Source organism: Ursus arctos, unplaced genomic scaffold (genome assembly GCF_023065955.2).
Source record: "Ursus arctos isolate Adak ecotype North America unplaced genomic scaffold, UrsArc2.0 scaffold_1, whole genome shotgun sequence".
Taxonomy (NCBI): domain Eukaryota; kingdom Metazoa; phylum Chordata; class Mammalia; order Carnivora; family Ursidae; genus Ursus; species Ursus arctos.
The window spans coordinates 74,617,506-74,641,219 of NW_026622763.1; the positions used below are offsets into that span (position 1 = coordinate 74,617,506).

The 23,714-nt window shown below is 39.3% G+C and overlaps 1 protein-coding gene across 1 annotated transcript in view; it reads right to left on the reverse strand.

The window, feature by feature from the left end:
• Positions 1-23,714, reverse strand: part of SATB2 (SATB homeobox 2) — a 181,496-nt gene that overhangs the window by 22,954 nt on the left and 134,828 nt on the right. The window contains exon 10 of the mRNA XM_057303763.1: positions 10,245-10,442. Coding sequence (XP_057159746.1) covers positions 10,245-10,442 — 198 coding nt within the window. The remainder of the gene's footprint in view (positions 1-10,244; positions 10,443-23,714) is intronic.

Here is a 23,714-nt window from a genome sequence, read left to right on the forward strand (position 1 = left end):
GTTTTGATCGACTTGAATAAGCAACATGACAACTTGTATCACTTATGTTTAAAAAAGGAAGAAAAGAAGGTCAAAAGAAATCTAACTTTCATTTGGATATTTTACTTTCTATCAAAATAATTTTTAATCAGGCAGTTCAAAATCTTATAAAAATGGCTGCATTAGTTTGTATCTGTGGGTCAAGTTTGTCAGTTCCATCTGCTTCCCAGCATGAAGCCTCTTCCCTCTTAAAAAGGCGACTGGGACCGGGCTTTCCAAGTTACCTGCATACCCTGTTTCAGCTGCAACCATCTCCCAGATTTATGAACTTGTTTGAATGATTAGACCTAAATCAAAGTATGTGAAATTAGCACCCTTGCTCTGATCAAATGATGAGAATTTCATCCACACAGGGAAGTCCCTCTTTGTAGATGTGCATACCTGTTTCCTCTGTAGAGATGATGAATACCTTTCAAACCAACAATTACGAATGAATGACAAATACTCTGGTAGAAAATTTAAGGAAAAAAATGTGAAGCAGGCTTCCATGGTCCTAGAACAGCATGTGTTTTTCTGTCACAATAGCTCATTGTTAAGAGACACCTGACCCGCCGAGGACCATAGCTTTATCAACACATGCCCAGTGAGCCAGGCGGGTTCACTGAAGGACTCGGTTGGAGTACAACAATGAATTATCCCCTACACCACTGCCAAGTAATAGGGTTGCTACTTGGAGAAGTCACCCTGGGTAGAGAGAATGAACATGACCAGGACAAAAAAAAACAAAAACAAAACAACAAGTGTCTGTCTGTGTGGTCGGGGAGAAATTAAGGTAGAGTGAACATACTTATTATCCATTTGTTTTCTACCAAAACCACATTTTAAAATGCCATTCAATCAGTAATCTACATAGGTAATTCTTTCTAGAACTATGTAGATCACTTCAGACTCTAGAGAATAGATTCAGAAAGTCTGTTGTTTTGATACTTTCAAAGAGCCATTTTTTAAAGGTAGTAGCATCTCTCTGAGAAGCTCAACATGTTTCAAAGATATTATCCGGTATATTTAGGAAACAGCTTGAAAAATGGAAGAGATGGCACCCAAAGTTAGCATCAGAGAAAGAAATAGAGCCTATGGATTCCACTAAATCATAGTCTGAATTCTAGATTAAGGTAAGGTAGCCAGAGGGAAAATGAAATCTGTTTAAAAAAATGCAACTCTGAGTGAAGAAGAAAACTGCTCGATATATGTGTGAAATTTTGTATGTTTTATTCACTGTTGTATGCTTGGTGCCTAGAATTAATAGCTGGCATGCTGAAGGAGCTAAACAAATAATTGTTAAATAAATAAGTAAAAATATGAGAATAAAAATAGCCAGCCTTCTCAATCATGTCTGTAACTTGAGGCCTGAAAACAGTTTTATCAATCAATTTTAATCATCTTTACCAAAAGCCACACTTGGCTAGATATCTATATAAGTATAAAGGAATGTATTTTCCTTCTCACAGAGGAAGTGTAACAGAGGCTTTTAATTAGAACAATGATACATCAATATCCACAAATTCCTTAATTTTAGCTTAAGTTTACTGTTGTTGTTTTTGGGGGGGAGGGAAGATGCATTCTAATGCACAATCTTAGTCTATTTATTTTTTCTCCTTTTTCAATTTGCTCCACACTGGTCATATTTAACCACTTGACCCCTTCACAAAATTAGCCACTGCCCCCTGTTCTCTCAGAGTAAAAAAAAAAAAAAAGTGTTTCAGATTATTGAAAAGAAAAAAAAGGAGGGTAGGAAGGAAGAGAGGAAGGAGGAAAAAATAGCCACATTGAATTGGCTAGTAGAATAGCAAGAACATCCCCTAACAAATTCCATAGCAATATTTTAAAATAAGACAACTAAGCTTTTCAAAAGTATTATCTTTAGTCTTATTTTCCTATCAGAACATCAGCAAAAGGCCAAGGTGCTAAAGGTTTTGTCTTATACAGCGGTTTCATTTAGTATCAGCAGAAGGAAAAAGACTATGACAATGTGCACAAGGACAATCCTCCTGTCCTTAAAACTTTGAAGAACAGACACAAAGGAAGATAATTTATATCAGTGATTTTAGTGGTTTCTGAACACTGGGCACTGCAGACACTTGTATCAATAAGGGGCATTTGTACCAATGGAAATGACACAGCTAATCCCTTCTCTTCCCTTTACCTATCGAGCAGCGTTAGGCAAAGTGCCTTAGATTCAGTGTTAGGATCTAAAAAAAATGAGGAGTGTATCAGTAACCAATAGCATGAGCTGAAGGGACTGTGCTGCCTCTCAAAAATGAAAAATATCAAAATTAGGTTATTATTTAAAGAAACATAGCAACTATAGAAGAACAAGGTACTAAAGAAACCAAGGTCCTCTATGTTCCCATAGGGCAGGAAAAGACTGGAACCCAGCTGTTTGAAAGTTCACTTCCAACCAACAGCTCACCCTGAACACTGAATTTGGAAGGTGGTGTGTCATTAAAGCTCAGCCACTCATAGGGAGAGCTCTGCTTGGCAAAAACACTAGGACAACCCTACGAAGAATGAGAAGCAGTAAGCTAACTCTAATTATTAAAATCATAAGCCCAGTAAATTGCTGAACCCACTTTAAAGAAATAAATAGGCAGACCCAGATTACTATAAAATTCTAAGTTTAATTTCTATCAGTATCTATAGCACAGTGCCTGAACACATGGAAGGAAGTACATGATAAATGTAAGAAAAACGGCAATAAAATAAAAAGGCATAATACTTTGGATATATAGAGAACTTAAAATCAATCTTAGGCATTTGTTTCCTACTCCTTACATGTCTATAGCATTTCACATTAAAAAAGTCATATAAATCTCTCTTGATATGAGAATTTTATATGAGACTTGTTAATCATTCCTGCAACCATCTACCCTGATAAATGCAGGGTCATAGGAGCCATGATCTACTGAAAGGCTTGAACTTTCTGGCCCAAGGACAGCCCCTTCACAAGTTACCTACAGATGGTCTATAGCCATCTAGCTTTCTACTTCCCATTCTTCTCGAGTTTATTCTAACACTTTCTGCAACAGAGTTCTTCCTTTAAAATGCAGTGCCTTCTAAATTAAGCATTCACATTACTGTTTGGAAATTAAATGTCAAGACAGTTTGCCTTCATGAGGATAAGGTGGACCAGTCAATCTCCCTGTTATAAAAACTTAAAGTAGTAGTAAATATAGAGTGGGCAAAAGAGGCTGGATTTGACAAAGGCACAGAAAAAAGTTGTGAAGTAGAGCAGAGGACATGGGCAGGCCAAGGTTTGGAGGGGGAACGATTATAATTCAGAGAAACTACAAGTTCTAAACAGAAGTTATATGACAGACAAAGATATATGATCAATCAGATGATGATGGGAAGAAAAGCTTGCTAAAGGAAGGAATATGACATGGGGAAGAGGCATGTTACATCAAGGTTAGCAAAGGAGAGGATGAACCCACGAATTTCCATGAATGCTGAATTCCCAGTTCCAGGTTTAGAGAAACCTAACCATATTCATAGTCTTACATCTGAGTTTTCAGGAAGTTCTATCACTCTCAATTTCCCTTAATATATCTCCAGTAATTAAGCTGGAATTTCTGTCTTGCAATAACAAAACACAACAAAAACAAAAAACAAAAAACCCCGCAAAACTGTAAGAAACTTTTAAAATGTAGGTAAGCAACTTGCCTAAATCTCTTGAAAAGAACAAAGTCATAGTTAATGTCTAATCTGCTAGTTTAGCTACTCTTAATGAGCTCCTTCAACTTTCTGACATCATCACTAAAAAAACACCTTTTCACTGTATTTTGGAAGAAATCGTCCCAAGATGGAAATGTCCTTTTTTCTAGTATTTAAAAAAAAAAAAAAAAGGTTGCAAATGACCTCTAAACCTCTTTATTCCTGAATGACAAACTGAAAACTGAACGTGGCGAAAAGCTGACTGACATTAGAAATGAAGAATGTTCTTCAAGTTGAATAAATACATGCAGGATAACATAATGTTAATATGGAAAAAGGTAGTGTGGCTCCTCATGGATGGTCAGGGACTCTCAACGTTTTCCCAAGTGACCTACTTACAAACCACTGCTGCAATGCATTACTAAAGACGGTGACGTGTTCATTTGCATCTCTCCTCGGGACTAGAGTAGGGTTTCGACACTCTGGAGCGACCTTAGACAGCACACTTTGAATAGGAGCAAGTCATGAGCCCAAGGAGGGAGAAATTCTAGTAACCTGGTTAGAGATTTGCAAACATCTTTAATTGATTAATTAGCCTATTTATTTTCTTAGAAGTTGTTCTTCCGGAAGCAAATTCAGAAAGCAAGATATAGCCCATAGAGACGGAGTAGAAAGGCCGGATTGAATTCGCACAGCGTAAAGGCAGATTTCGAGTGTGCTTAAACATTAGCAGTGAGTCACATTCTAAAGCTATCCCCAAAAAAGCTTAATGCAAAGTGGCAAGTTCAGTCACATTGGCTTTTTGACATCACACCAGTCAGTTACAGGTTTCACTGCATTAAGTATCCAGTAAAGAAGAAAGCTCACAAAACTAAATCTGTTCCGTGGAATGATTACAAATGAACAGCCCTGCGTAGCGTCGGACAGCTAACAGTAAGTGTTCAGGGACGCGGGCTGCTGCGCGTGGGCCGTGCTCTCCAGCACACCGATAAAAATCAGACTCTGAAGATACACAGATGTGGACTGAAGGTCTCACTTGAGCAGGTTACTTCTCTAGGCTTCAGTTTCTCACATGCGAGAGCAGATAAAACCACCCTCCCATGTGTTTTCTCGTAAGGTTTAAAGAAGACAAGACATATATAAAGCTCACATTTTGAGAGCCTCGCGCCCAGAAGGCTAACTGCTGCCAACGAAGAAGAGAAGAATCACCACCGACATCCTCCTCCTCCTCATTGTTATTATCATTCCCAAATTTGATATAGGAAAAACAGAATCAGCCTCATACGTACTTCAATTTTTTTTTTTTAATCTTGTGCTGTTAGGCAGTTAATGGTATTTCTATTCCAGAGTGTCTCCACTTCAGCACTATTGCCATTGTTGACAGAAACGTTGTTTCTTTAGGGGGCTGCCCTGTGCATTGCAGCACAAGTGGCAGCATTCCCGGCCCCCACCCGGTAGACACCAGCAGCATCTCCAAGTTATAATAACCGAAAATGTCTCCAGACACTGCCAAATATCCCAATGAAGGGCAAAGTCACCCCTGGTTGAGAACCACTGGTTGATACCAGCGACAAGGAATTGCTGGCTTCGAAAATGCTGAGAACTGCCTGGAGTGGGCAGCGATCCAGACGAGCAGAGGTACAACGCCCGTGTCAGCTGTCACCCACCAGGTCTCACATTCTTACTCAGTGTACGGCATGGAATTTTAAAACAAGTACTTGTCAGGAAACCACACAGCAGCAAGCTCAGAATTCCTGAACTCACAAAATAAGCCATGGAAACACTGTGGTGGAAATATAATAAAGCAATAAAGCACAAACGACACAGAGAGGAACAATTTGGCAAATGCTCTCCAATCAACCCCACTCAGTGACCTAGTCATAGCATGAGCAATGTCCTTTCCTCTCTCTGCATTAAAAGGGGAATGTGGTCAGAGGAAAGACTGGACGCCAAACACGCCTGTGTTTTCATTCAGCGGGCGATTCTGGCTTCAAGCAAGGCTCAATGTCTCTGCTCCAGTCTTTACAACTGTAAAATGGAGTTGGTAATAATGAATACCCTGACTTAACTAGTTTTTGATTCTAAGTTGAGGATATCCATTCACTATAGGGCCTCAGGTCATAATAACCACTAGGGGGGAAAATCACTATAACCACGAGAAATAATTTTGTCTCCGACCTTCTGGCATGAAAAAGTAAGAGTTTATTTCATCTTTCTCATGGAATGTTTTGGTTTTCCATGTCATCTCACCTATATTAGTCTTTGTGCCTACAGGACTAAAAACATTATGTATATCAGTATTTATTTTTTCATTATCAACCTCTGAAGGAAACTTTTTAGGCATTTCCCCCCCCCCAATCGTTTCCCCTGCTTCATTAAATTTTAATACCAGAGATACTGAATATCTCTTCATGTACTGTGTCCCTTTCAAAGGCCACAAACCACTGTAAAGTGAAGATGTTTACACTCCCAAGAATCCATTTTCACTCTCTAAGGCAATATTAGCCCCACTGAGGGTGATGGTAAATATGGGTCTAGTTTATAACATGTGTTCAGAGCCTGGAAAGTCACCTTCTACATAGCAGGGATTTTTTTTTTTTTTTAAGTAATCTCTATACCCACTGTGGGGCTCGAACTCATAAGCCTGAGATCTAGAGTCACATGCTCCAGACTGATCCAGCCAGGCGTCCCTACACAGCAGGGATTTAGATGAGAGTTTCTAAAGAGACTTAAAATACTGGAAAGAAAATTGGAGAGAGCAGGTAACTCAACATGACATCAAAGATGGACCTCACCCGTAGAGATCTGGATTCCTAAGGAGGAAACACCTCACTTTTCCAGGACCACAGTGTTTTGGGGCTGACAGCACCTCTCAGTGGCCCCAAGCCTAAATTTGTATCAACTATAACCTAGCTTCATCTCTGAAGGGACATTCCATCAAGCACGCATTTCTCAGTAAGCATGTAAAAGATTCTGTTAGGTGTTAGAATTATAAAAATAAATGGCACATAATGGTGACCACAGAAGAAATCAAAACCACCAGCAAAGGCACCTTCGGTTGTAGAGCTGGGAGTCACGGGGCCAAGGCAGCCTTACAGGTGCAGAGCGACACGACAAGGTCTCAATGAATGAAGCGGACAAGATATGCGTGCACATCTACAGGGTGGGCAATGGGATCTTGCAGGATGGTGAGTACTGAGGATCAGCTCCAGCCATGCGGCCTGGTGGGTCAGATCTGATTTTCTGCACTGTTACATAAAATTGGGATATGATGTCAGATCTCATTTTGAAGGGTAGGCTTAAATTTGTAAAACCCTTTGTGGCTTAAAAAAGGAAACACAACTGCAGGCAATGTAACACTATCAATACGTAAACTATTTGCAAACAAATGGCAGGGAAAATTTTCTCTTCCTTAAGGAAAGAAGCCCTAAGGGACTTCTCACATCACAGAAAACACTGAATGGGGCAGAGATGATACGAAGCTCCTTCCTTTATCTAGTACGTCAAAGGGGACCTAATTCGACAGACTACTCTGGTGCGTAGTTATGCACAACGGTTCATATCTTTACCATTTAAGAAAAACTGAGGAATAGTATACCCTCACTACTTAAAAAAAATTTAAATGGCACCCTTCAGTGGAAAGGACTTCTGCATGATTTTCTATGTGTTGCATATATCAGAAGCTCTTCATAATCATCGATTTCACCTCTACTTAACAACTTTATAATGGTGCATTTTCTGCCTAACCGGACAAAATATAACAACACCAAACCAGTATTACCCTACATAAAATTCCTACAACATGTAAATAATTGTATCTCCCTAAAATTTTAGTTGATACAAGGGCACAAATGAATCCTAACCCTGAGTCCAGTGGCATAACTTTCTTACAATTACAGACATTTTTTAGTAGTTTGGGATCTTTTATTAAAATACAGTCCTTCCTAAGTCGCAGAGGCTGTGCCAACTGTATTCTCCAACCTCAAGAGTTCTGCCAGCTAGTTCCATTTATTTTTCTTCATTTTTCATATCATGACTATAATACAAAATTAATTCAAAGTTTTGTATTTTGCCGACAAACAAATGCAGCATTTCAAAGCAGTGTCACTGAGAGACTGGCACAATGTAAAAAAAAAAAAAAAAAAAAAAAAAAAAAAGTAACATATTGAAGAATTTCACAGTAGTTATGGGATCAAGGTCAATGGCTAAGGCAAAGTCAATGTAGAGAAAATCACCTTATTTGTAAGCTCTTTGGCTAAGATCTGAGTGATAGGAACAACCTTTTATACAGGAAGTGAATTCTCTTCGTGATATCAGACGTTAATGTTAATAGCCACGAAGCGCTTAAAACTGAAAAAGGAAAATTACAGGCTGACTCTTAGCCATTAAATATTGTTTAGCACACTCCAGTTTTGACATACTAACATAAAAGATAATAAAACTCATAAACCAATTGGCAGTCTGCTTCTAAGATTTACTTTACTCAAACCGGTCAGTTAGAATATTATATATTGAATATCCTCTTAGCTACCTAAACATAGGGACCTCATAGAGACGAGAACTTCTGGGCAAAAGATGGAGAAAGAAACGTATAGGAACCATCATCCAAATGAAGGGAGGTCTTAATTATAATGGTTTTAGTATTTTATCTCAAGCTTCTCCACACTTCCAACTTTCCCATCATCTTGTGATAAAAACTGACTGGTCTAAATGTTTACAATCAGTTTTTCACTCCCATTCTACTTCCACTTCACCTTGGCTGAACTAAGATGGACCCTGAAGGAATAGTCCATACAAAGTTGGTGGTTCCCTGAAGTTAGTCCTCGGCCCATGTTGCTTCAACACAGAAGTTTTGACTAGTTCACATCAAAACAAGAAAAACTAGGGTGACAGTGAGTTTTTCATATGACTGAATTTATATAGTTTATAAGATCTTTTGTCTGAGGCTATCCTTTTCATTAACTAGTTGATATTAAAGAGTATTTTATTTTATGAAGTGATATGGATAGTAAATTGGAGCTTCCCTTGAATTTTTCAAATCAATGTATTCTCCAAAAGAAAAGGTTGATGAACGTGTATTAGCTCCCTCTTTAATTTCTACTAAATCTCGAAATCTGAAAAACACCACTCTTAGCACGTTTGTCTAATTAACTGTAGGAAGGTGCTCTGGTGTTTGGATGAGGCTCCAGCTAGGAAAGGACAGGAGAGGGAAGGGAGAAGGTGGGTCATAAAGGGTAAGCCCTTGGGGTCACCTCCGGGGAAGGGGTTGCCCCTACCACAAGTCCAGGTCCAGGACAGGGGGCTCTAACACTTAGCTGTGTACTCTTATCACCTACCCGCTCTGAGTTCACTGTGACTATTTTAAAAGACTGCTTCTAGCTGTATGAATTCATGAGTCTAATCATTTGGGCAATTCACTCTGTGACTTTGGAAACTGACCAATGACAGCATGAAGGCACTGACTGAGATGTCAGTATTTGGATGATAAGTGATATAATGGACCCGTTGATTTCTGGTTCTCCTCCAGGTATGTGGGATGAGATCGAGGTAAAAGGAGACAAGGAAACCTCAGGGTAGAACATTTTGCCAAGTCCTTTACCACCTGTCTTCTGATATCTTGATCAAGAAAGGCACCCCACCCTTCCTTCACTCTCCTCATCTTCTCTTCCATTCTTCACACACATGCGTGCATTCCTGCTTCCTTCTTGCTACACCCAAGGAGGCTCAGACAGAAGCCCTGCGAGTCCTCTTTGGTGGTAGTTGGGACTGCTGGTGTTGGACAGTAGGACAAATCTCAAAACCTATCCAAAACTTTGTGGGCAAACTCTAAGGGTCAAAATTTGGGGTATTAGCCTAGTGAACATCTCTTCCTAAAAGTCACTGATTTTAGACTGCAGCAAGGCGCAGGAGCTAAACTCAATTGTTTTCAGAAATAAATATTTTTTTCTCTCAATGAGAACAAATACTAACCAAACAAAACATGCAACGCAAATGGACACAGATTTCTAAAAGACAGGAAGCCAAAAACAGCAAAAACTCATCTTAAAATTGTAAGAATCTATCATAATTTCTCTCAAAGGTTCAGTTGAGCTCAATGGTATTCTCTAGCTCATGTGGCTATTTCTTCTCCTCAGCCTAGTCAAACTTTCCTTGAGGGATTTTAGATTAGTTTATTAGCTACTTCAGAGTTTTTTCTTTATAGAAAATGACAGAAACTATGAACTATGTTTTCTGATTGGGAGATTTAATTCCCCACAAGTGCTCTGGCTTCAGAGTCCCACAAGTAAAACACTCAGGAAAGCAGCTGCCATTGGATTTGACTCCTCACTCATTTTTCTCTGTGTGAGCACGTGCATGTGTGTGTGTGTACATGCACACACACGCGCGCGTGCACACACACACACTATACCCACTATGAGAACAGGGTCCTCTGTCCTTGGAGACATGGCAGGAGACACTCTTCAATGGGAGGTGGTGTGGTGTGCCCCTTTGACCCTTGACAGCTGCTAGAACCAATAGTCCTGCTCAGGTTAGGGGAAGGAGGGGAAGCTGACCTGCACTGGCTCAGGGGGAAGCTGGACCACGTGCTGCATGCGCTCACTGTGGTGATGTCTCGACTCTTCCTCATAGATCACATCCCTCTCATGCTGGGGAAGGTTCAGGAAGCGGCGAATGGTACAGAGGTTCTCCCAGAGGGTGCGGTTCTCTGGGCTGGGATTCTCCTTCCAGCGGAGCAGTTCGCACAACCAGCCCTAGAGAGAGAGAGAAGGTCACCTGGGTTAATCTGTAGGGTGCAGAGCAGCGGAGGATGGCTGGACTGCAGTCCAGTGCCATCTCAGGGTAGCATATTTTTCTGTCAAAATTGTTCCTACCAACCCAGGAAGACATTGCAACAGCCTGACAACTCTAAAAAACCAACCAATGCCCAAGAGTCTTCATGCTTGTTAATTACCTTTTCACCCTTCCTATTGAATATTTTCTCAATGAATTTATGGATTTTTTGTAAAAGATACTCAAGCAAGGTGACAGTTATCCAATTCTCTGAAAAAAAGAATTCATGTTGCTCAGCTACAATTTTTAAAAATTACCCAGTTGGATAGTTTCCATCCTAAGAGAAGAGTGAAAATAACAAATACGTATTACAACATAGTGAATTCTAAAAAAGAAAACATGTCTGAGTGTAAACAGCACTGAACTCTCTAGAAAGGAAACAGTCTTAGAATTACCAGTAATTCCACAAAATAAAAACCACTTAGCTAGAATGAAAAAGTTGTATATTTGCTCCATCTCTGAATGCCTTGGGCTCTAGGCCCTCTTAACCATCCCCTTCCCGCCACAGCCACACCTGCAGGAAGGTAGGCAGTTGGCCGGGTCACACCTGCAAATGTGTCTCCCAATTCTGGCATCCGGATGTTCTCTTGCTTGAAACTGCATGAGAAAGAAAATGTAATGCAAATAATGATGGATTATATGAAAATAATACAGAGGATGCTGTCAACATCGCTCACTGACTCATGTCAAAATATTTTACCCAGTAGCTTTCTAACCCATCACTTCCAAGCTACATCGCTAATTTTAAAAACAAGAAGTGTCCCACATCACGCCTCTTGCAAGAGAGTAAGAATTTTTCTAAAAAGGTGCATAAATAAACACAAATAACTTTGTAAAAATTAAATCCCAAGTCTCAACAAATTTTATATCATAACTCGTAAGCCAATGAAAGTTCCTGACGTGCATTATAAAAACCCCATATAATATCATAAGCCGTTGTTTGTCTTAACTCTCCACTGTGTCTTCTGCCTTTACCCAAAAAAAGGCAAGATTTGATTATCTCCGCTGCATCAGCCAAGACAGCAACACCAGCTGTTCTCATTGTGCAGCCTCTTCCTCGCGGCCTCCATGTTAATAACCTGATCATTCCATTTTCTCCTTCAACTGCCGGCTGCAGCACCGCGAAGAGACAAAAACCCAGGCCCATCTGCAGCAGCTGTAGGCACTGAACTGTGAAGCCACTGGGGATTTATAAACTAATCTGTAACACAACACTGCCTTGTTTTTACAAGTGAGAGGCCACATTTGCGCAGACCTGATCTTTTCTTGCAATAAACTGGGAGCTGGGGAGAGTTAGAGGGTTAGGAAGAATGAAAACAAGATATTGAATCATTTGCTTGGAAATGTTTTTCCAAGTATTTTCATAGATTTCTTTTCAAGTCAATTGAGAGACAGGTAAATGCTGATCTTCAAGGCACAACATATATGAAAATTGAAGACAATTACATTTTTTAGCCTTATCAGAAAATAAATTATATTAAAAAAAAAAAAACCTCCTAGTCCCAAAGTGTTTCCTCAAGGGTTTCTCTGTACAAAGGAAAGAATTCTTGAAATGGAAAATAAACCATCTGTGGAAAAATAAGCTCCTCTTTCTCTGTCTTTTCACAGATCTGAATAAGTCTCCAACTGAACTCTTTCAAATGTTTCAAACAGGTATGTTTAACATCTCCCAGGGGAAGCTATAGCATAGAGACCAATCATTTAACAGAAAATAAAAACAAAAACCTACATCTGTTAAAAGACGAAGTTCTGAGATACCCAGACCTTCAGGAGGACAGCACCTGCTGTTTCGCTTGAGGAGTGAACTGCATTGTGGGAAGCTGCAGCTTGAAAGGGGACAGGTGACAGCTGAGTGGTATCTCCACTTATGATACTCGGAATGTCTCGCACAACATTCATTGCCGCATTTGATTTATATGCGCTGTTATAATCTGCACTCATTACAATCACTTAGGACAAACTACAGGCCTCGTTATGGACTGTGTGCTGTCTGCCATCAGTCTTTAAGAAGTGTGGTGCTCAATTTGCCCACTGACATGCAAGGTCCTGACCTTGAAGCTATTAGGGAGCAGATTAGACACAAGTGTGATCATGTGTGCAGACATAAGCAAACCAAATTAATTTCTGGCACAGGGAGGTAGCCAACAAGACCCTGTTCTTCGGGCACCAGAGAACTTCCTCAAATCCCTGATGGAGCTGAGCTAATAGCATGTTTAAGGGAACCCGGTTTTGAAGATGAAGCACATTCATGGTATTTAGAGGGTTATTAATCTAGTTTCCCCACAAAGTGTTTGCTTGGCTGATCAGATTAAGGGATGGAGCCTTCAACAGCGCACCCCCACCACAGCAGGCCCCAAGAAATCTGTGATACTTCACAGCCTTGGACATATTGCACCATGTGTACCCAGCTGCTTCAATAATTAGCTTATGAATGTATCAGCTGGTTCTGTGATTTTTATAAATAATAACTAACCTACAGAGCAGAAAGATTGTCAAGAGCCTTACAGTAGCACAAAATTACAAGGTGCTCCTAACTCTAACTTGCTCTTCCACTAAAGGCCGATATTCCCTACAAGTGGCACTCCCATGATGCCATTTCTAAACATCAATTTTGCATTGGAAATGGTAACATACGTTTGTCAGTTTTCGTCGTGGCAGCCATAATTTATGTTCCTTTTGCCCTGACGCATGGCTCGTTCCACGTATCTGCATGCTTACCTTCCAGAAATCTATTCTTCCACCCCACTTCCCATCTCATCCTCCATCTTTTTGTTCACATGATCCTTCCACCAGCCCATCTGGGATGCTTATCTCTTTTCTCAATGGGGTCTCTTATTAGCTTGTTTGGTGGCTAATGAATGTGTGAGAAAGTGCCATGCTGCTGCACGAACACACATGTGTGTAACTGTGAGTGAACCCACCACAGAAGAGATAAAGAGTCCCCACATTGGGATTTTTTTCATTTATATAATTTTTGCATGCCGTCCAAGAAAGTTTTGCAGTATCAGGAAAAAAAAAAGTGTAAATGTCAAATAAAACAGTGACAGATGACAGTATTCTCTATTGAATAGCACTGTTTCTGTCGTGCATGTTCAATGGGAACTCATGAATTATTAATAAACAAATCTCCCTTTTTCTGTTAAAAATCTCAAGTAGGTTTTTTGTTGTTGTTCCCTGTGTGTTATGTGGAGAATTCCAGGAGAATTATTTTTGTTTCAGAAATACTGATACAGAAGTTTATCTGATTTCCAGCCTTGGTCAGCTCTGTGAGCGGGCACCATGACCTCCTCTGTGATTTCTCTTTTACGCTGGCTCTAAGTTCTGACCAACAGTTAGCTGAATATTCACATACGTTAGCCTTTCTAGTATGGTAAAACTGAGGCTAAGTGAATTACAGCTAGGAAGCTCAGACAGTATTCAACCTGGAGCCCTGAACCCTAACTGCTAAGTTCCTGCTCTGACATTAAGTGACTGGGTTACCTTTGGGCAAGTGGTTACCCTCTTACAGCTTCTGAAATATAACTGTAAAAGGAGGGGTTTACAAAAGATGGTCTCTAAGTTCCCCTTCCAGCTCCACATTCCATGATCTGTTACCTTGTTATCTGTCAGAAATAGCAGATAATAATTGGCCATCAGGGTTAAAGTACAAAGAGGAAACCACCTTGACCAAGTGATTATGGGCAACATCACCAGTGATAACGTATGCACATCATGAAGCCTGTGGTATGAGGTACTGCAAAGAACACAAACCAGTATCCGCAGTAGTCTTGCCAAAAATGCATAACCTCAGCTGAATCATGATAAACCCAAATTGAGAGATGTTCAACAAAATAACATACTGGTATTCTTCAAAAGTGGCATTGCCATTAAAAAAGAAGAAAAAAAAGGAAGAAAAAGGAAAGACCTAGGAATGGTCACAGACTGCAGCAAACTAAAGAAAAATAATAACTAAATGCAGTGTGGTCTCTGGATGGGATCCTGGCACAGAAAATGTTCATTAGTGGAAAAACTAATGAAATTAGAAAAAACTTTTTAGTTTAGTTAAGAGTATTAAAACAATGTTAATTTCCTGGTTTTGATAACTGCACTATGGTGATATAAGGTGCTAACTTTAGAGGAAGTTAGGTGAGGGATATATGGAAACTGTACTATTTTGCAACACTTCCATGAATCTGAAATTTGTTAAAAATTTTAAAAATGTTAAAAAAATACAAAGAACACCCAAGCTTACATAGAAAAATATACATGGAATCTAAGTGCAATGATGCCAAGGACTTTAGGGTTAAAACTCTTTTGCCTTCAAAATCTGAACCCAGAGAAGGAATATAAATTTAAAGGCTGCATTCTTGCAGTCAATGTTTAAAGAGTCCCTAAGCATTCAGTCCGTGTAAGTAAATAATATCTATAAATATCTCATTTTAGCCATCTACTCATCAGCCTCCTAAACAAATGTTTCCTTCAGTCGAAAAACAACTCTGACCACCCTTTCCAACTATGCAGGTGAGACGACACTCATACAATCCACGTGTTCCTGAAAAGTTGCATGTCAATCTAAATTTACAAAACAAATCATGTTGCAAATGTATGTGGACTCTTTATGACTTGAAGAAATGAGCCATTATTTCTTTTTAAAAGATCAGTGATAATCCCATAGTTCATCTTTTAGTAAGTTGATAGTTTTATTAAAGATTTAGCTAAATAAGATACCCTTGGTTCCCAATTCAAAAGCATTAAAAAATGCAACAATAAGAACCACAATTTTCTCCTGTTTTTCTTTCATGGTCTTGTCTCCTATCAATTCTTCTATTGACTTTGTGCTCCAGCCATTGTGAATTACTCACAGATTCTGACTATGGTTGGTATTTCCATCTCCATGCATGAAATGTGGGGTACATACCTAATCGTCTGTGATTTCTCTTTAGTTTTAACCAAAGGTTGGTTGAATATTCATATGGTCAGTTTAACTTTTTTAGTATGGGAGAACTGCAGCTAGATGTGTAGGTACATACCCACATGTCATGCATGGAGAATTACAAGTGTTTGAGCACAACTAATACTGTTCATGTTATTCCCTTGGCTGGAAGGTCTCATACTCAACCTTCTATCCCCCGTTGAGAAGCTATATTCCAAAGCTCAGATGATATGGTCTCACCTGATCTATAAGAACTGTTTGCTCACTCCTGTATGACTCCAAAGCATTTTGCTTATACTCTTCTACAAGTTGATCATGATTATTATTACAAGTGGGGATGTGCGTATCCCCATCAGAACGGTCAGCTTCTTGATGGGGGTGGAAGGAAAGTGTTGGTTTCCCACTCATTTTATCATTTTCACAGCAGTGTGGTTTCTTACACATCAAAGATGCTCAATAAAAGCTCATTAGATTGCACTGAAATTATCTGAGTGCATAGAAATTAGCCTACTGGAATGTTATAGTTTGAGAGGGGCACTGCTTCTCAGAAGAAACCCTGTCAAATGTTCTGAGGTTTGTTTTCCCCATCTCTAATGCATGAATATGATAAAGAAAATGGGGTGATCCAATTTACGTTATATATTCATGCATTACATATAATATATAAACGCAAACAGTGACAGGCCTTTCAGAACATTAATTCAGTCTATGATCTTGTATTGAGCACCCATCTAGTATGTGCCATGCAATGTGCTGGTATATTACATATATCATTTGTCTTGATTATTTTTACTCACAAGGTTAATTGAGATCATCGGCAAAGAAGTGAGTATTCTGACTATGAAGCTCAGGAAAAATATCATCATAGAGAAGGACATATAAAGTGGATCTTAAAGGTAGATGGATTTCACCAGGTGGGGAAGGGAAGTGATCAGAAGCACATTCCAAGCAGAGATAACATTATCAGCAAATGCAGAGATTTAGAAAATTACCCCATCCCAGGAATGTAAAGCAATTTTGTGGGGCTAACGCAGTCTAGAAACAGGTGGGGGTCAGATTTTAAAGAATAATATGCAAAGAAATTTCATCTTAACACTATGGACCATGGGAGCTAGAGAAGGCTTCTAAATGATATGACAAAGAATTAACTTTCTTTTTTCTTTGTTCTGCTTTCCCTTCTTTTCTCCCTCATTCCTTCCTAACAAGAAGTCCTTAGGGAAAAGACTATGATAAAGTCAAGAATACCACTCATCCTAGCCTCGATCTTTTTTTTCTTTCACAGCAAAATCAGGATCCACAATGGCCTGGTAATGGTAAAGTACAGACTTCATACGCTTCACCCAACAGGAGTTTTCATTATAACAAAAAAATGACATGTATTGTAAACACCAAGCTATATCAATCATTAAAAAAAAAAAAAAATCTGTTCTCATCATTTTAACCCTTTTCTTTTCTCTGTGTGTTTGTTGTTGTTCACATGAGAATTTTTTTACAGGCTTCCAGGATTAAAAATGAATCAGGAAGGGTAATATCTTATTATTTCAGTTATAGAAAATGTTAAAGGTTTAAAATTTTCAAGTAGACAATAACTGAGTGACATTCTCCGAAGTACGTACCAAAGGCTGAGTTTGAACCCTAACAGAAATGGCTTTGACTCCCATAAACTTCAAACCTTACCCTTAAGTGATGGGGGAGGGGAAGCAAATGGGAAGACAGGGTTCCTGTCCGTGGTACTGAAATGTCACTGTGTACCAAGTTACTTGTTTTCCCACCCCAGGACACTGGTAATGACTCCAACTTCTCCCAGGTCCCATGTTCTTTTCCCTTAAAAAAATTGAGGTTTATGTTGGTGACAAATTTCCTAGTTTTTATACTATTTTAGAATAAATACAAACCAGGATTTGCTTAGCAACAAACACAAGTTTACAGCCTAGTCTGATCTACAAAGAGAGAGATAGAGTAAATAATCTGTTTGCACTTGCCTTGAAGGCAAGGCCTTGTCACAGTCGTTATGCTGTATTGTGCTGCTCAATGTGCCTAACACAGAGCTGATAAGTGAATTCAATCTACAGATAGTAAGTACCCTCCACCCCCTTTGCCCCTCTAGGAACTCCAATGAATGAATAAGTCAGCAAATGAACAGTTCTTCAGGAGAATGACTCAAAGTTTCTTGCACAGAAATGTAAAAGGCCATTTACTCACCCACATCCTCAATACAGAAAATGTCAGCATATGCAACCAAAAGGAAATGTTTTCTGAGTGTCTCTAAAGAAAATTCATATTATTAACCACAGACAGTCGCTTTCTAAATGGAAGCACAGAAAGTCCCCAAACAAACTTTTGTAACTGTGAAAGGATTTCTCTTCAGTTGGTTGAGACTCTTCTGAAGTGTGAAATGAGCCAGATAATATTCAGCTCTTGTTTCTTAGTCACCAAATTCTCTTTTCATGAATCCAATAAGTGTCTATTAAAATAAATAAACCCCCTAATGATTCAAGATAACCTAATCAAGAAAACTGAAATGGATAAAAGGCTAACTGCAAGGGAGACTTGTCAAGGGCTTCAGTGACTCCCTGATGAGGAGGTCATCTAAACCTGAAAAAGGTTTGCGCTGAGCATTTGGTTACAGTTCAAGGTTAATTATTTTATACCTTGAATGTGGTAAGTAAAAATGATCTGCTTCTTTTTGTATTTTTCAAAATTATACACTGAGTTCTAAACTATTTTCACGGGGTCCAATTTTCAGCTGTCTCTGGGCAGGTCTCTTAAATTTCTACGGATGTGTTTGAAAGATTGAATCTGTAATTGAGAGTAATGAAAATTTTATTTCAGAACAACTCCTTAACTTCTGTTATGGAGGGCTCACGACAGGAGGGGATTTCATAAAATCTTGTTGCCCTTCTTAACAAAGATATATGGGATAAACATAGCTATATAATAATGTGGAAATTTGGTATGATTTTATACAATTATGCACACAGATACATACATGCATACATGGGAACATGCACTTGAAAAAGCCATCTATATTTGCCAAAAAGATGAATGAATCTCGAATCTTGTACTTCCTCACTTAAATACTAGAAAGGTATTAACAGCAAAATGTGCTAGGCTGAAACATTAAGCAGAAAACAACCACATATTTCCAGTTCCTAACTTCAGGTCCAAGTGCCACATACCTGTGACGTAATACTATATATTTTGCAAATTGCCTCAAGAACTTATAAGTACATGGGGGAAAAAACCCAGACACAGCAGAAAACTGTGAATGAGACTCTTTTTTTTTGGTGAAAGATCCGAGCTGTGACCAGAGTGAGGCAAGCAAACGATTAATGTGCAAAATTTAAGGACTGTGGCTCTGAAAGTGTGTGCCTCCTTAAAATCTGCATCAGCCTGCCTCAGCCTGGTCTTGGTCTGTGAAAGGAACGTGATTCAACAGTTTCTACTGTTGAAGTGGTAGGAACTCGTCATAGGCACCAACATTCTCCAGCTGTAAGAACCCTGTTTAACCCAACGTGCTCTTTGTAAGAGGGCTGGGAGGGTTTAGAGAAGTAGTTTTAGTATGTCAACCTGATTTGCTTCACGTGCAAGTTTCCAAAGGTGCCGTGTCATGAACTGGCAAAGTAACCTAACTCAAGGATTTCTGTAGTAGATAAAGATGTGCTTAAAAGCCATACAAAAACTTGAGCGATGGGTAAAGGTATCTGACATTTTAAGAACTGCATATGAACTCCGTGATTAATCTTCATTGATATCTAATTAAGGGCTCTCTTAAAAGTCATTTTAGGGCATGAAACATTAACATAACTAATTATAGGGATAGTGAAAAGAACCCAATTTCTCACTATAAGGTTGATATAAAAACTGAGATCTTGAGGGAATTTCTGTTGATAATCTCTCAACAGAATGTAATCTTTTGAGATTATGCTGAGAAAAAAAAGGCAGAGGATGAAGGGCTCAATTTGATGCTTAAACATCATTGTGTTGACTGCCTACCTTAGTTTGGTATTTGGGGATATTGAGAAATCTAATTTCTTCACTACTTGGCATCATAACTTTTTTCAAATGGTAATTGTAGTGTAAATATATAATACTTTTTTCATTTGAATTTGGTGGATAGCCCTGACATTGTAGTAAACATGCCCCAACTGACAAAAGTAGAAAGTGCTCCTTGATGGGCTGTCAATATGATCACATTATAAAGACACTTGCCCAGCAGGAGGGACAGCGACTGAGGCTGGGCTGCATACCTCATTTTAACCTGCCTTACATGCTAAATATGAAATGGCAAAAGCAAAATAATTAGGAGTGAGACAAAGACCACCAACTCATTTTACACAGGGTATAGTATTATTATTAGTTCCTGTCACTTCTTATACCAGAGAGATGGGGCATTCATGCAAACATCTACTTCCAATAGCCTTAGTTATCCCAGCTCCAATAAAGCCATTCCATAAAGGGAACGTAATCAGAGAAATGTCAAACATTTTTTTGAGCAAAGTGGCAAAACCTTGATCTTGTGCGGTATTTTCTAAAGTCTAAGAAACTAATAATGAGATAAAAGGTAATATTTTATACTTTGTAAATTTACTCGCCTACATGAAGAGTTGGCCTTAAAAAAAAAGAATTATAGTTTTAACTTGTCTTATAATGATGTGTTGTACAGTATGATCTCGATTAGGATATAAACACGCATGTGCACACCCATACACACACTATACGTTAGAAAGATTCTAAAATGTGAACAGTAACTATGTCTGCGATGTAGAATTACAGGTGATTCATGTTTTTGCCTTTCTACTTTTCTTCATTTTCAAAAATGAGGATGCTATTACTTAAGTAATCATAAAATGAGGTTATTTCTTTAAAAAAGAAATATGTTCAACTAAATTGTGCCTGGGGCATTTTTAAGAGACACAAAAGCAAAGATTAATGTGGTAACCCCTGACCAAATGAAGGCAACATGTTAGCACATATACTGAATGTGATAAAAACTCCAACAGCAAAAACCAATAAAAGAAACAAACCAAATAATATATCCCTTATTTTTCTTTATGTAAAGTTGTGTGTCTTTCCTTTGTTTTTGCTTTATTTTAAAAGGAACTGCCATGAAGAGCTGCATATTTTAAATCATTCGGCCCATTAAGTAAATTAGACCATTATAAGGAGAGATTTTTACGAGAGGGAAGAAAGTTCATAAAATCTGAGTTTGTAATCGACATCTAAAGCATAAGTAGCCTTCTGCTTAGCAATACAATTTATTAAGTCAGTAAGAACATGGAATAGCTTTTTTGGGGGGGGCTAGAAACATAAGTAATAAGGAAGGAATAAAGGTCAGTACACAAAATCTACTTAATCCTAATGTACATGAAGAGTAGAACATACTGAAACCCAATCACTATGGAGAACCCAGCTTCTATGGGGAAAAGGATTTCAGAACTGTGTACTGGAGGCCAGAGACTCATCTTCCCCATCTGCAGTGGGATCATGATGATGGCTCCCTTTGTAACTTCTTTGTGAAGGAGAAATAAGGACTCTCCTATCCCTGATCCTAGTGCTAGCCCCTGCAGCTTGTGGGACTGGGACAGTATATGTGGGCAGGGAGGGGAACTCCAGAGTCTTTAAATCTTGGCAGGGATAAGGACATGCTACGTTATCTCACCAGAGAGCCCCCCCGGGTCCCTGTTTGTTCCGATGGCTTCCTTTGGGGTTGGCCCTGTCATCACCAGCATCTGAGATTTCACAACCAGGTTATTGATCTCTCCTCTCTGCAGTGTGCCAGCCTTCCTCTACTTTCCTCATGCAGAAAGCAACCCCTCCTCACCACCACCAAAAAAGTGGGAAGCAAACCCAGTGCCCTTTTAAAGTTTTTGTTCATTTGTTGTCTTTTATTTTTTTTTTTAATGGGGACAAGGGAGAACAGAAATTGAAACAAGCCCCTTTCAGTCTTTCTACCTACTCTATTCTCACCCAAACATAGTAGGAAAAGGCAGTTACATTTGTAGAGTTGGGTCTTTGGTTATACAAATAATAAAGATTTAAGGTTTTTTGCAAAAAAACCCACAAAAAACCAAAAAACAAATCCACCAACTTTAGATCATCATCAGCATTCTATGAGCTGAAGTACTGTAGACTACGAAAAGGAGCAGAGGTCAGAATATGAGAGAAGCAGTGAATTTGTTTCTGGGGAAAGGAGCAGTAGGTGTCAAGGGAAAGCAGCGTGGCTGCAGATGCTGTCACAGAGCACATGGCCAGCCCTGGAAGACTGCAGTGGGCTGCTGCATTTCCTCTCTCTGGATTTCCACTTCCCAGATCATGTGTGATAAGCTGCAGTTGGGGAGGAAGAAGGAGAGCCACCCCACAGGGTGTAAGAGGAACAGGGAGAGGACAAGGAGCTCTAGAGGAGCATGGAGTTCCTGTAGCCACTCAGACTGCACTCTGGGGCGCTCGTTCCCTGCTGGCCCTTGGTATGTACAGGTCATACTGAAGTGATCAGAAAATGTCCCGTATGGTTTTAAATTGTGGCTCCTACTAAGGACCCCTCCTACTAAGGACTCCTATTTCCACAAAGAACAATCACCAACTATAGTGTATTCTTTCCCATGAAGACCATCAACAATCTGAATATTCTGAAGGAAAAAAAAAAGATCATCCTCAGAATTCACATGCCTACACGCTGATCCTAAATTGAAATGAAGGAAAAGTTAAAGATGAAATAAACCTGTATGCATAAGCATACCTTTTCCTCATATTGTTTTGTCCTGCTTTCCCATCTTCGGCTCCTTCTCTTCATGGGAGAGAAAGGCAAGGGCAAATAGGAGATCCAGAGGAACTGGATGATAGACTGGCAATGCATAACAAAGGAGCTAGAGCTGAGCTGGACAGAGGCCTACAAAGGCATCCTGACATAACCCACGCACGAAGGAAACACACACACTCCAGTAATGTACTGTCACCAATAGGACCACAGATGAAACTGCACAAGGTTGTCACCCTTGCAACCCCTTTTCTGAAGCCCTCCTGCCATTGTGTCCCTAAACACTTACAGCCCTCAGGGATCATCTTGGCCCATCACCCTAATCTCTCCAAAACTTTCCTTTCTTTGTTCCTTCTAACTCTCATTCAAAGCTTGCCTAACACACAGTTAGAGGTTTTATTCTTAATAGTTGATGACAGCAACTCACACCAAAGAGTGGATGAAGTTTAATGGAGGGCTTGTTTCTATTGTAAAAGAAATGTGAAACGGAAGGGAAGGGGTTGCTACCCATATTTGAACTGGGCTTCAAGGTTCCAAACCTACTCCAGGTCACAAGAGTTCCTAATTAAAGGTTCTTCTAATTTCACCCCCAAGAGAAGAGAGAGCCCTTGCTATTCTTTTGCCTCACTCCCAAGAACTTCTGATTCCTCCAAAGAAACAGAGAGAGGGAAGAAAGAAAATGCAGGAGAGGAAGAGAGTATCTTTGTATTCTCTGTCCTCACAATCCAATAAAGAGGGTGAGGCCACTTCCCACTGCAGCTTGGAGAGGCTAAGTACTTTGGCCAAAGTTCCACTATTAGTCACACAGAGAAACACACACACACACAGAAACGCACCTTATGGATATATGCCAAATATATATATATGCAAAGTACCAAACTGTATAATTAATTTCACAAAATATGCTCTTTATGAAGCAAATGTTGGTACGTACAAAAGAGAGTGAATATCTTATGTTAAGTTGCCTTTGAAGCTATCAGGTAAGTTCACTTTGTTGGGGGGGTATCATTTTTTTTAAATCTTAACACCTGATTTAGTCTAGTCGGTTATCTAGTCAGCTATCTATCTACAACAAGGTTCCCCATTCATAAATCAGAATGAGGTCACTGTCCCAATGAAAAAAGGTAAAACCTTAAAGCACCTTTATTCCCACTGAGGCTCAATCACACCCTTCAACGTATTAATTCCCAGAACTACATTTTCCTCCAGATTCCACAAAATCAGGGCTACTGAGTTCTTCAGGAGGGATCAAAAATTTGGCAGGCCAAGCTTATGCCAACTGGCAGATACAGCTTTCAATCAGCCACCTGAATTATTTTGGGAGGCTGGAGGCATCACCATTTCCAAAAGCCATAGCGCCAAGTCAACAGAAAGATTACAGGCAGTTTGAATCAAGCTCTCAGACTACGGGCTTCAGTTTTTCTTCAAAGCTGCTTAAGAAAGAAGGACTGAGTGAAACTTTGATATTTACGTCAAGTCACGACTAAGGGGTAGGTTTGCAAAATCAATTGTGTAGTTTTTATA